Source organism: Camelus ferus, chromosome 13 (assembly GCF_009834535.1).
Source record: "Camelus ferus isolate YT-003-E chromosome 13, BCGSAC_Cfer_1.0, whole genome shotgun sequence".
Classification (NCBI taxonomy): domain Eukaryota; kingdom Metazoa; phylum Chordata; class Mammalia; order Artiodactyla; family Camelidae; genus Camelus; species Camelus ferus.
Genome location: NC_045708.1, coordinates 15,532,160 through 15,544,734, shown reverse-complemented (window position 1 = coordinate 15,544,734; position 12,575 = coordinate 15,532,160). Strand labels below are relative to the sequence as shown.

Sequence of the window (12,575 nt, the reverse complement as noted above, 5' to 3'; positions counted from 1 at the left end):
ATAAGTTAAGTCACACACAGTATTGTTCCCTAACACAGGTCCGTACCCAGTAGTACCCCAATCACACCAGTGCCCGGAGAGGTACCTCTCCACGATGCCCACGGAGGGTCCACCTGGCTGTGGTGTGTCTCCCTCCTCCCAGTACACACATATATACACACACAGGTGGCCTGGGGACACAGGAACACGGGAGGTTCACCTATCTTCCCAGGTGCTGTGTGCACCACCCAGTCACCTGCTAACTGTGCCAACCATGCCCCCTGCACCCCAGCAGCCTTGCCCAGACCAAGCCCAGCCATCGGCCCAGCCGCACGGAGGTGCGCTCACCCACACAGGCATCCCGCTGCTCCTCGTAGCCGGCGCTGCACACGCACTTGCCAATGGGCACCAGCCACTCGCCCTCGGCGCTGCAGTACATCTTGGGCGTGTCCCGCTCCTCAGAGTGCCTCACGCACTGGCCCCGCACCTCCACCAGCGAGGATGAGTCGGCCCCTGTCACTGCCTCCGAGAAGGCTGCCAGGTTGCGCACCATGGTGGGGCACTTCTTGTAGTAGATGCGGAGAGACAGGATGGCAAGGCAGGCGCCGATGTCCTGGAAGGCCAGATAGAAGCCGCGCTTGCTGAGGGGGCCCACTCCGCGCACCTCCGTGTTGAGCTTGAGGCGCCGCACGCCCAGGTCGGCGCCCGTGAAGCTCTCGTCGGCTGCGATAGTGTCGATTTTGAGGAATTGGCTCTCCTGCGTGCTGGCACCCAGGTCGCGGTCCGACTCCAGATAGTAGAGGTTGAAGGTCTCCTTGCAGGTGCCCAGCACGCCAGGCATGCTGTTGCAGTCCCGCAGGGTGAACTTGATCTCTGCGTAGACACGCCGGGCGCCATCGCGGGGCACCCAGCTGGTGCGCAGCCAGTTGTTCTGGTTGGGGCTCATGACGTTGCACACCTGGTATGTGTGGATGGGCCGGAAGGACTCGTCCACCTCGTTGATGGAGTCCCACTGTGGGCAGAGAGAGCACAGCCAGATGAAACGAGAGGCAGCACCTGGCCCTCTCTTGCCAACTGCGTGGGGGGCATCCTGGGGAAGAGGGAGGGACATTCTCCAGCCTTAAGGAGCGGACCGTCTAGCGGACTGTTGCCGCCAGATGCCAAGCACCCTACGGACATAATCTCACAGGTGTCACATCCTTTGGGGGAAGTGTTATTTGCCACCCTTTCACAGATAAGGAAAAGAGGGGCTCAGACACAGAGCCTGGTGTCTGAGGTCACATAGCGAGTAAGTGATGGGGTCAGGACCTGAAATGATGCCAAAGCTACAAAGCTCTGACCTCATTTCTATGCGGTTACTCCCAGGGCGGGGGGACTTGCTTGGGGAAATCAGTGAGCCCACTGGTCCAGTTTTCCTATCAGCTGCCAGAGGATCTTCCTAATGCATGAACCTGAACTTTGCCTTTGCCCACCTCAAATCCTTCAGCAGCACTCCCTGCACTGGTGCTTGTTGAATGACTGTCTGATGGATGGACTCCCTCTGCCTTGCTGTGCTTGACGTTCCCTCTGCCCTCAACCTAAGGCTGGGGGCTCACGGGTTGGCCTGGGTCTCACGCAAGGGAGTACCAGGATGCGGGAAAGTTGAGTGTGACTGTTTCAGTGGCAGGTGCTGGCCAGGCATCACTAATTCAGAAATAAACCAGCGACCATCACTGACACTATCAACAGAATGAAAAGGCAACCCACAGAATGGAAGAAAATATATGTAAATCAAATATTTGATCAAGGTTTAATAGCCAGAATATATAAAGAATGCTTACAAGTCAACAACAAAGAACCAAACAGAGCTATTTAAAAATGGACAAAGGACTTGAATAGACATTTCTCTAAAGAAGACATACAGGTGGCTAAACAGCACATAGAAAGATGCTCAACATCACTAAGCATTAGGGAAATTCAAGTCAAAACCACAGTGAGGTACAACTCCACACCCATTAGCTATGATCAAAATAATAGAAAACAACAAGTGTTGGAGAGCATGTGAAAAACCTGGAACCCTGTGCATTGCTGGTGGGAACGTAAAATGGTGCAGCCACTCTGGAAAACAGTCGGGCAGTTCCTCCAAAAATTAAATGTAGAATTACCATAAATTCCATGTCTGGAATACACCTAAACACCCCCAAAGAAATAAAAGCAGAGACACATATTTGCACATCCATGTTCACAGCAGCCAAAAGGTGGAAACACAAATGTCCATCTATGGACGAATGGGTAAACACAATGTGTATATCCATACAATGGGATATTACTCAGCCTTAAAAATGAATGAAATTCTGACACATGCTACAGCATGGAGGAACCTTGAGGACATTATGCGAAGTGAAATAAACCAGACACAAATGGACAAAATCCTATCCGCTTCTGCTTATATGATGTACTTAAGTCAGATTCATACAGACAGAAAGTAGAGTGGTACCTGCCAGGGGCTGGGGAAAGAGGGGAGTGGGAGTTATAGTTTAGTGGGTTCAGAAGTTTCAGTCTGTGAAAAATTGTGCTGAACACTGGAATTTGACACAACATTGTAAAATGATTATAAATCAATAAAAAATGTTAAAAAAAAAAGTTTCAGTCTGGGAAGATGAAAAGAGTTCTGGAGATGGCCAGTGGTGATGGTCACACAACAATGTGAATGTACTTAATGCCACCGAACTGTAGGCTTAAAAAACATGGTGTTGAGAAATGATCTAGGAGTCGAGAAGCCTGGGTGCTGGGCCTGGCTCAGGCACTAACTGGCTGTGTGAACTTGGGCAAATTGCTGCTCCTCTCTGGGCCCCAGCCTCCTCAGCTGCAGAATGCTGGCTGGCCAGAAGCAGACGTTGCTGGGCTGAGTTCAGTGGCTCCCTGAGGGTTCTGATGAGGGGGTGGGGGCCGAGGGTGGTTGCAGGGGACAGGCTCAGGGTCCCTGTCCTGGCTCCACTGGAGATGCAGTGCCTTGATCTTCTCTCCTGGACCTCTATGTGTATCGTCCTTGAACAATGGATCCTATTGCTTAAGCAGGGGGGTGGGGTGAGGGGAAGGCGGGGTGGGGTCGAGGCTGAGGGAGGTAGAGCCCACTCCTCGTGGTGCTCTGAGAATTTGTGGGGTTCCGAGCTGTTCCACAAGCACTGGAGTGGGGACCAGGGGCATCTCAAGTCTTTCCTGTCTGACAAAAGACCCTCAGTCTGCCCTCGTCTTGGCCAGTTATAAGGTCTCAGCCCTCAGTGGCCCTATCTGTAAGAGGGGGCTCAGAAAGGCCCCACTTTAGTGAGGCTTGAGAGGATAAATGGAGAAGAAGCCTACGAAACGCTCAGCTTGGACCGGGCACAGACGGCACTTGACGAATGGGACTGATACGATGCTGAACTGGCAGCCTCTTTCCAGCCCACCTATGCTTGCCTCTGGGGACCACCGGGGAAGCAGATTAGGGTGTGCCAGCCTCACCCGAAACAGTGCATGCCCCTCCTGCACCCCCAACCCTAAGAAGGCCCCCCACACTGTGCTCCACTTGCAGGCAGGGCTCTGGGCAGCACTGCGTCACATCTGGGGTTAAAGTCATTGTCACAATTAATGGAGCACCAAAGAGCCAGCCAGCTGCTCCCCGTCTGTTTCCTGCCAGGGACCTGGATAAATTAATCAGCTCTATCTGAGTCCGCTCCAGCCGCCCCACCAGTGCCAATGGCTGGCCTAGCCCAGGGGCTGCTGCAGACACCCAGAGTGGCCCAAATTCCTGGAGGGTGGTACCAGGGTGGAATCAGCCCTGTTCTTTACCTGGGCACCCCCACCCCATACTGGGTGCCACTCCCATGCAGCTGCCTCTCTAGGTCCCTGGCACACTCCTTCCCCAACCCCCACTATCGCTCTGGAACTCTGCCCCTTCCTGAAACAGAATGCAGCAAACCAGCTGTGCATCCCTGGGTGTATCACATTCCCTCTCTGAGCTCTGGGCTTCTCATATGTACAAAGGGGTGCCCCTTTCATTTATTCCAGGGGGTGGTAAGGATCAAATGCAGCAATAAAAAATGTGCCTTCTCAGCTAAGGTGACGTCATGAGTGACTGTTAATTCACCAGATGAGGTGGCGCACGACCCAGTGTGGGGAGGGAGGGGTCCAAACGGAGCGCAGCCTGGTTAAAAGCATGAGTTCTGGGGCCAGACTTCCCCAGCCTCAGCAGAGATGCTTGAGCTCTGAGAGCGTCCAGTTTCTCACTGGTCCAATGTCCTTTTCCTGCACCATCTCACAGGTGACCGCTGCCTGGTGCAGGCTCTGTGACCATCCCCATGTTCTGAACAAGGAGGTGGAGGCGAGGTAAAGGGACTGGCCTGAGTCACACTGATTAGAAGCTGGAGAGCATTGGCTCCTCCAGCCCCAGCACTGCTGGTTGTAGGCTGTGCTGTCGGCCTAACAACCTGATACCTCTGTGATGCTGGAGACAGCCCTGGATGACCCTCATGCCCAGGCTGCTTCACAGACTCCAGAATCAGAGGGGTGGATGGAACCTCGAGGACCATCTCCAAAAGCTCTCCACCCAGCTGGGCACTTGTTAGACAAAAAATTCCCAGGCCCCTCCCCACTAGATGTGGAATCTGCATGTTTCACTTGCTAGCCCAGCACAGGTTCAAGATCCAGAGTTTGGAAACCAGAGATCTCATCCAGCCTTCTTTCCTCTCGGCACAAGCTTGGTCTCCAGGTCCCATAAAGATGGGAGGTGGTCCCTGGCTCAGTAAACAATTCAGGATTGCCTCCCACCCCTTCCCAAGGTGGACACAGGCCAAGGTGGGCACAAGGAGCTCAATGTGGGCTTCGAGCCCAGAGAGATATGAGACTGTGTCCATCCCCTGGGACCTGTCTGACGGTGCAATCATTACTCACGGCTCTGAGCCTTAGCTTCCTCAGCTGTGAGACGGGGTGGCTGCACCCACTTGCAGGACTGGTGGTGGGGATTAAATGAGATGATGTCAGTGAATGGTTGAGCTATGTGAATATAAGTGATTATCTGTTCTAACTCCCAAATGAAAGGAGATCACTCTGAGCCAGGCTTTACAGCGCCCAGCAAACAAAAGAACCTTAGATTACCAGCGTGGTCGTCCAAAACACAAGTCCAGTCATATTCCTCACCTGCTTAAAACCCTGACAACTCCATTATCCTAAAAACCAAGTCCTAAGCTCTGAATGGGACAGAGGGACAGAGACGCCCAGAGCCAAACTCGGGGGCCAGGGCCGTTCCTTCCTAGCTGCTGGGTCTCAGGGGAAATGCTGACCCCCCCAACAGCCAGGCAGTCACCTCCTCATGGGTCAGCCCCCAGCTCCCGGCAGAGCCGCTCCCTGTGCCAAAGCCCTTCCACCCAAGCTCACCCCGGGAGACAGCCACGTGGGATACACACAGAAGAGTGCTTCACGGGGAGTGACTGAGGCCCAGGGATGTAAGAGGACACTGCCAGGACCCAGCCTTTGTCCTCAGGTAGGGCTGACCTGCTCAGGCTGAGAAGGGGGTCCCTCCTGGCTCTCGGGCCCCCAGGCCGTCCCTCCAGGTCCCTGAAGCCTGGCAGATGGGGGCCAATGACAGCAGACTCAGCTTACTGCTACCTGGGGATGAGACCCCAAAGAGAGGAGTGGGGCTCATCCTGACCCCAGTCACAGGCCACAAACAGCCTGGATGAAAATCTCACCCCAAAGTAAAGAAATACTCCCTTCACAAATACCCACTCTGGGGGTCACTCTCATCATCATCATCATTACCAGTGTTACTCCTCTGTCTCCAGAGCCACGGGAGCCAAAGTGTTCATGAAAGGAGGTGTGTGTGCAGGACGTGCTCGTGTCTACGGCAGGGATGTGTGTGTGTGTGTTCCTGAGCATGTTTGTAGGAGGAAGTTTATGTGATATGTAACCATCATACAGATTAATAACAACGGTAATGAGTAATACACTTAATGAGGGCTCACCGTGTGCCAGGCATGGGGCCAAGGCCACGTGTCATCTCCCTCACCCTCTCAACCAACCCCATGAGGTCATCACATGCTCATCCCTTTCTACAGACGGGGAAACTGACTCAGGGAAGTGAAGTGGTGACCCAGGGCCACCCACTATGTGGATGGTGGAGCCACACCCCGTCAAGCTCTTGGGCTTGATTTGGCTTTACTGATCTCTGGGATTTGGATAAAAGAATCAGAGGTACTGGGTTACCATGCCCACTCCCCAGGAGGGAAGGACGGAGTGCTGCCTGAGTACATGACCTACAGGGACCTGATGGGCTGAGCCCAGGATCACCATGGAGACCACATGGGCCTGGGAGGCTGGGGCTGGAAGAACCACCCTGGGGGTCCTGATAGAAGAAGCGAACAACTGGGGGCTTCAGGTGAGGGCAGGGAGGTCATGAAGGGAGGACTAATCCTGCAGAAGTGGAAGGCCAGGCTGCCCCGTTCCTCGATACTGACACCTCCCCGGCCACCGTGGGACCGGCTGTGGCACAAGGTGAACCTGCAGGCCCAGGACACAGATGTAAAGATCCCACATCCAGGCCTCAGACCTGAAGAATCAGGAACCCGGCACCAGGATTGGTTCTGGAATCCCAAAGGTCTGCGTGCACTAAACTGTTAGGAAATCAGCAGCTCTGTCCTTGACTGCTGTGTGTCCTCGGGTAAGCTCTTTCACCTTTCTTGGCCTCTGCTTCCTTTTGATCTGTCTGATGATAAGACTCTGAGTCACAGCCTCTCTCTGCTCACAGAGGGACAATGCTGGCCCCACTGCCATCACTTACCCCATGAGCTGGGTACGTGAGCCAGCCCCAGTCCCCGTGGATGGTCGAGGTGTCCAGCAAATTCACTGTAGAACAGGAGACAAGAGCGCATCAGACCTCTGGGACCCCCCTTCCCCAGTCCCACAGGACCAGCCCGGCACAGCCACTCTGGCTGCTCCTGGCCCCGAACATGCCAGCTCCAGTCTCTGGGTGCTTTGTCACTTCCCCATCCTTCAAGGCTTAGTTCAAGTGCTCGTTCTTCCCTGAAGCCTTCCTCCACCATCACAGCCAAAACACAGTCTTCTAACCTCCCAGAATGCAAGTTGCCCCTAGTGCCAGGCTGCCCCAGCTGGTGGTGAGGTGGTATGGCTAAGAGATGGGCTCAGCCGTCTGGGAAGCGTGGGCCAGAATCCCAGCTCTGCCAGTTTGGAGCTGGGTGTCCCACAGCATGTTTCCTCTCCTCCCCTCAGCTTCCTCCCCTGTAAAATAGGGTGATAGTGATGTCTGCCTTACAGGGGGTTGTGATGACCTAGCCCCAGCTTTACAATCATCAGTGTCCCCCGAAGGGTGCCTTGCACCCCACAGGTCCTCTGTGCACATGTGACATGGAGGGATTTGCAGGAGTCAGAGCTGCCTGCTAGTGAGCACTGACTGTGGGCTGGGCTCTGGAGGGGAAGCTCGGGACCCAGCTCATCTGGGGCCAGCACAACAATGCTGAAAGGTGTTCACTTTTATCTCCATTTTACAGATGAAAACACTGAGCCTCAGGGAAGCTCAGCAACATGCCTGGAGCCCCACAGGTGTAGCCGCAGGGCTGGTGCCAGAGCATCACAGACAAGACCACCAGCCCTGGTGGCTTGAGTCCAAGGAGCAGAATCTCTGGGTGTCACCATGGTGGGGAAGGAGCACTGGCCCAAAAGGCAAGTTTATTTTAAGCCAGACCCTCAAAGGAGACCCTGCAAAGTACCCACAACATGGCAGAGAAAAGAGCCTGCCTTTGGAATCAGACACCGCTGGGCTCATAATTCGGTACAGCTACTTGATAGCAGTTGACCTTCACTTCACTAAACCTCAGTTTCCTCATCTGTAAAATGGGGATGATAATACCTGAGGGTGGGCAAGGGGAAACTGTAAAACCTGGAGCCAGTGCCTTACCAAAGATGGTTCCCGTTCCCTAAGTCCCCGCCCTCCTGCCTCTCTCTAGGTACCTAGGGCCCACCCACTCACTTTACCGTGATAAAGATGCACTAAACTGTGATGAGATCAGGGCTTGAATCCCAGCAGTCTCTAACTACTGTGTGTCCTTGGGTAAGTCCCTTCACCTCTCTGGGCCCCTGCTTCCTTTGATCCATCTGATGAAAGGGCTTTGGCTCCAAGTCTGACAGCTTTCATTTCGCTTTCTCTTCTTTGTACCCCTTCTCCCAGCCAGTATTCATGGGCTTCCAACCAATGCAATCGCTGACTTGGGCAGGTCACAGAGTTAAAACAGGGCCCTCCTGGGACTTTCCTGAAGAGAGGCTGGGTGTCCTTCCACCTGAGATCTGCATAACTCGGCGCCTGCCCCTCAAAGATGGAGACAAGTGTCCTCAGGAAGTGTTGGAGTGAGGAGGCTCTTATTTGCTGATTTTCTTCCTCTTCCTCTTCCTCTTCCTCTTTCCCTCCTCCCTACCCCACTGTCAGGGGCCCCAGAGGCCAGCTGGAGAGAGGACTCGAAGAACCAGGGAGGGGCCTCTGAGCTCCTCCCCAGGCCCCCAGGGGCCAGGCAGGATCAGGGGATGGAGCCAATGTCCGCAGAGGGATCTCCCTTCCCTGAGCCGAGCAGAGCAGAGCCGGCCCCACGCCAGGGGCACAGGCAGAGAAGCCTTCCCGCCTCCCTCCCTCCCTCTCAGGCAATGGAGAGAAAACTGGGTCAGGCAAGCTCTCTCCTCCTGCTGGCTGGTGGGAGGGGGAGGGGGCCGCACTGCAGTTTCCCCCAGACCAGCCGGGCCTAGTCTGGGGAGAAGGTGGGGAAAGGCGACGTGTGGACTCCCCTACCCCAACCCACATCCCAGACAGGGTCTCTGAGCTGGAGGGCCCCTTCTCTAGCATCACCTGGATGCAGCTCAGACCTGCCCCTACCCAGGGGCAATTGGAATGAATGTCCACTGCTTGGACTTCTCCCCCTGGAACATCCTGACTCTAGGGGCAACTGTCCGCAGACGTCACTTTCCAGGCTATTCCCTCCCCTCTGGGAATCCCCAACTGTGTCTGCAGCTGATTCTTGATCAGTCAGCCAGGGGGCTCAGATTATCCAAAGATAAGTCAAAAGTCGATTCTATTGGATTCAGGAAGAGCTATAGGATTCCAAGACCGCTTGTTTCAATTCCTTCCAGACCCTTCTCTGTCCATCCCCACCCCTCCTCTCCCTCTGTCCCTTTCTTCCCTACTTCATGTCCCCTTCTGTGGGGGGAACAGAGTGTCTCTCAGGGGAAGCTCCAGGCCCACAGAAGGTCTCATCAGGGCTGGAGAGAATTCCAGCATTAGGCCCACCCAGATCGGGCCTGAGTCCCCTTGGAGATTCCAACCTTCTGCTCACCAGGGCTGGGCTCTCTCTTGCCTCTTGTCCTGCTGGACTGTAGGTCTGTGTGACATCTGTGAAGTCAATGACCCTCTCTGGGCCTGTCTCCCCACTTGCAAATGGGAGGATTGGACACATGGTCTCTCAGGGTCTTCAGTGAAATGAACCACTTAACCCCTCGGTGCCTCAGTTTCCTCATCGGCAAGATGAACGAAGGTATCCCTCCAGGGCCTACCTGCCCAGCTCTGCTGGGGGATCAGACCAGTCCCTCTCCTGCTCTGAGAAGCACAGATAATTCCTAAGCCTTTCCTGTTCGACTGCGGAAGGCATTATGTGATTTCTTTTTTTCTCTAGCACCTTCCCCCATTCCATTTCACTGAGACTAATACTTAAATTGATTTACATTCCCTGAGGACGCAGCACATGATGGTGAGACTGGAGAATTCGGGGTGGCCAGGGGATGTCAGCCAGGATGTGAATGCCTCGGAAATCACTCCAAAGTGGTAGATAATCCACACCAGACAGTGATAAGGGGCTTCAAGCCTGGTGAGGCTCCCGGGCATCTCTGCAGGTGCAGGGCTGTCCCCAGCCTGTGAGGGACCTGGCACAGGGGCACCTGGGCAGCCTGGGGCACTGTCACCTTTGCAGGACCCCAGCTAGGAACAGAACCCTCTTCCTGAGTTCTAACAGCCTCCCTGGTGGTCCCGGTTCTGCACCACCCAGGGACTCCTGGCTGTCCCCCAGGCCTCCATCTAGGACTGTCCAACCTGAGTGGGTAACCCGTGTCAGACTATGGGTACACTGCTGTGCTGATCAGACAGGCGTGGCCTGGCCCTTGAACAATGACTCCCTCCCCCGCACCCCCGACAGATGTCCCCCCTTCCTCTATTTGCGACCTTGCCTCTTTCCCAACTGTTGCCCCTCCCCAGGCACATCCTCTCTCCCAGGCTAATGTCTGTTCTCCGCTCCTGAGCCTGGTCAAAGTCCCCTCCCCAGGGGCTCTGGGTTTGCCAGCTCCTCCTGGGAAAAGAGTTGAAGCAAGGAGTCAGGGGTGCACCACCCAAACGCCCAGAGCCTCAATGTGGGCCGCCTCAAAATCCTGCTGGGTGAAGAAACGGACCCCTTCTCGCCACACAACCCTGGGAAAACTGTCCTCAGGCCACAGCTCCAAGAGTCCCCAGGCCCCTGGTGCCTTCTTCCCTACTCACCCCTCAGCTCTCTTGCTGTGATCCCTGCTCCCTGAGTGACCCCTGTTTCATTGGAGATTATGGGTTTATCTATGTCTGTGTGTATATTCTCTATGGACATGAATGCAAGTTTGAAGGTCTTTTTATACATGTGGTGTCTGCCCACGGATGTGCATATTTTCATGTGCATGCATCTTTACATGTGTATGTGTGCACATGTGTACTGGCTGCAGTTCTATGCATCTGACTGTGGGTGGGAGGCGGGGGCTGTCCAGGCATGTGAGTCTCTACAGGCTAGGTCTATGTGTGTGAATCCCAGTGTGTGTCTGTGCATGTGTGGTTGCGGGTACGACTGCACCCCGTGAGCTGTTCTTGTGTGAGGGGGTGGATCTGTGGTATAACTGAGCATGGATAAGGAACACTGCCCTCGACTCTGGAAGTTCATCCTGCCAAGGTGAGAATGCAGCTCTGAACCCAGGATGTCAGCCCCAGGACGCTGCCCAGGGCATCAGGTCAGGCCTCCTCGAGGCAGAGCTGCAAGAGCAGAGGAGGTCCAGGGCAGGGGTTGGGGTGAGATGCAGAATCCAGGGTGGCATCCTGAGTGGGACCTGGATGTATCCGGTGGGGTTAAGGCACGTACGTGTGTGTGCAGGTATGCGACCCTGGGAGTTGGGTGCCCCCTCCCAGCTTTCTTTGTCTCCTTCCAGATCCTCTTGGTCCTGGCTGCTCAGCGCATACCCCACTCCTCTGTCCCCTGAGTGACCGGGACTGTCTCAGCCTCATCCCTGGACAAGACTCAGCTCTCCAGGGCCTTGTCTGCCTCAGTCCCTCTGCAGCCCCTCAGCCCTCTCCTCACTGGCACCCTCTCCCCAGTGCCCACCAAAGCTGCCTCCCCTCCGGCTGTCACTCCCTGGCTGCTGTCCCTCTGTCTCCCCTAGTCCTCCAGCCCTCCAGCCGTCCTACTTCCAAGACACTCATTCCCTGTCCCTCATTCTTGTCTTCCCTCAAACCCAGTCCTGATCTCTGGTCCTCGTTGCTCAGTTCCTGGTCCCCATCTCTCAACACCATCCCCAGCCCCCTTTTCTTCAATCCTCTGAACCTCATCTTGTATCCTTGTGTCCCTCTGCTCTCTGTCCTCTGTCCCCACCCCTGTCCCCTGCCCTGTTTCCTCTCTCCTTTATATCTCTTCCTTCTGTCCCCTGTCCTGTCCCCTCGTCCCCAGTGTCTGATCCTCAGTTCCCTGTCCCCAGCTCGGAATCTGTCAGTCCTGTCCCCCTGTCCCCCATGCCTCTGTCCGTCATCCTCAAGCCATCTCCCCAAGTCTGGTCCCCATCACCATCGCTCTGTCCCTTGACCCCAGGTCTCTCTGGCGGTGCCACCCTCTGCCCCCCAGGCCCAGGGATCCCAGCCCCTTTGGCATTCAGGGGTCGAGGAGAAGGAAGTTGAACCTCGCTGGAGCAGCGCACGCCGCGCCCCCAGCCCTTCTGCCGCCCCCACCCCGCCGACCCGCCGCTCCGCCGCCGCAGCTCACCTTCGCCGCGCGCCGCGGACACGCAGGTGGCCGCCGCCGCCGCGGCCGTGACGACCCAGAGCGCGGGGGGCAGGCGGCCCCGGGCGGGGGCCATGGCCGGGCCGGGCGGGCGGGGGCGCCGCGCACCCGGGGCTCGGCCGCGGCGGCCCGCGCGTCGGCGCGCTCCCTGCTCTCCCGCACACCCGGCGGCCGGGCGCACACACCGGCGCACACGCCGGCTCGCAGCGCACACGCGGGTACCCGCGCCCGCCGCCGCCGCCGCCGCCCCGGGCGAGGGCCGGCCCGTCACGGCGCCGAGCCAATCAGCACCGAGGCGGGGGTTGCGGGGGGGGGGGTGGACACGGAGCCCGCACCGCGGACACCGACCCGCGGACACCGCCGCCCGCCGCACGTGCGCACGCTCGCCCTCGCCCGCCCGCACCTTCGGGGGCGGCGCGCGCCCGGCGCCCCACGTTCGCACGTGGACTCAGCCGTCGCGCACCGAGCCTTGGTCAGGACGCCCCGCTACACCAGGACACACAGACCCACTGCGGGGAGGCCCCGTGCGGA

The 12,575-nt window shown here is 56.6% G+C and overlaps 1 protein-coding gene across 1 annotated transcript in view; it reads right to left on the bottom strand.

The window, feature by feature from the left end:
• The window catches only part of EPHA8 (EPH receptor A8), a 34,391-nt gene extending 22,271 nt beyond the window's left edge, over positions 1-12,120 (bottom strand). The window contains exons 1-3 of the mRNA XM_032495404.1: positions 12,027-12,120; positions 6,773-6,837; positions 328-991 (exon numbers count right to left, since the gene is read on the bottom strand). Coding sequence (XP_032351295.1) covers positions 328-991; positions 6,773-6,837; positions 12,027-12,120 — 823 coding nt within the window. The remainder of the gene's footprint in view (positions 1-327; positions 992-6,772; positions 6,838-12,026) is intronic.
• Between the last annotated feature and the right edge of the window lie 455 nt (positions 12,121-12,575).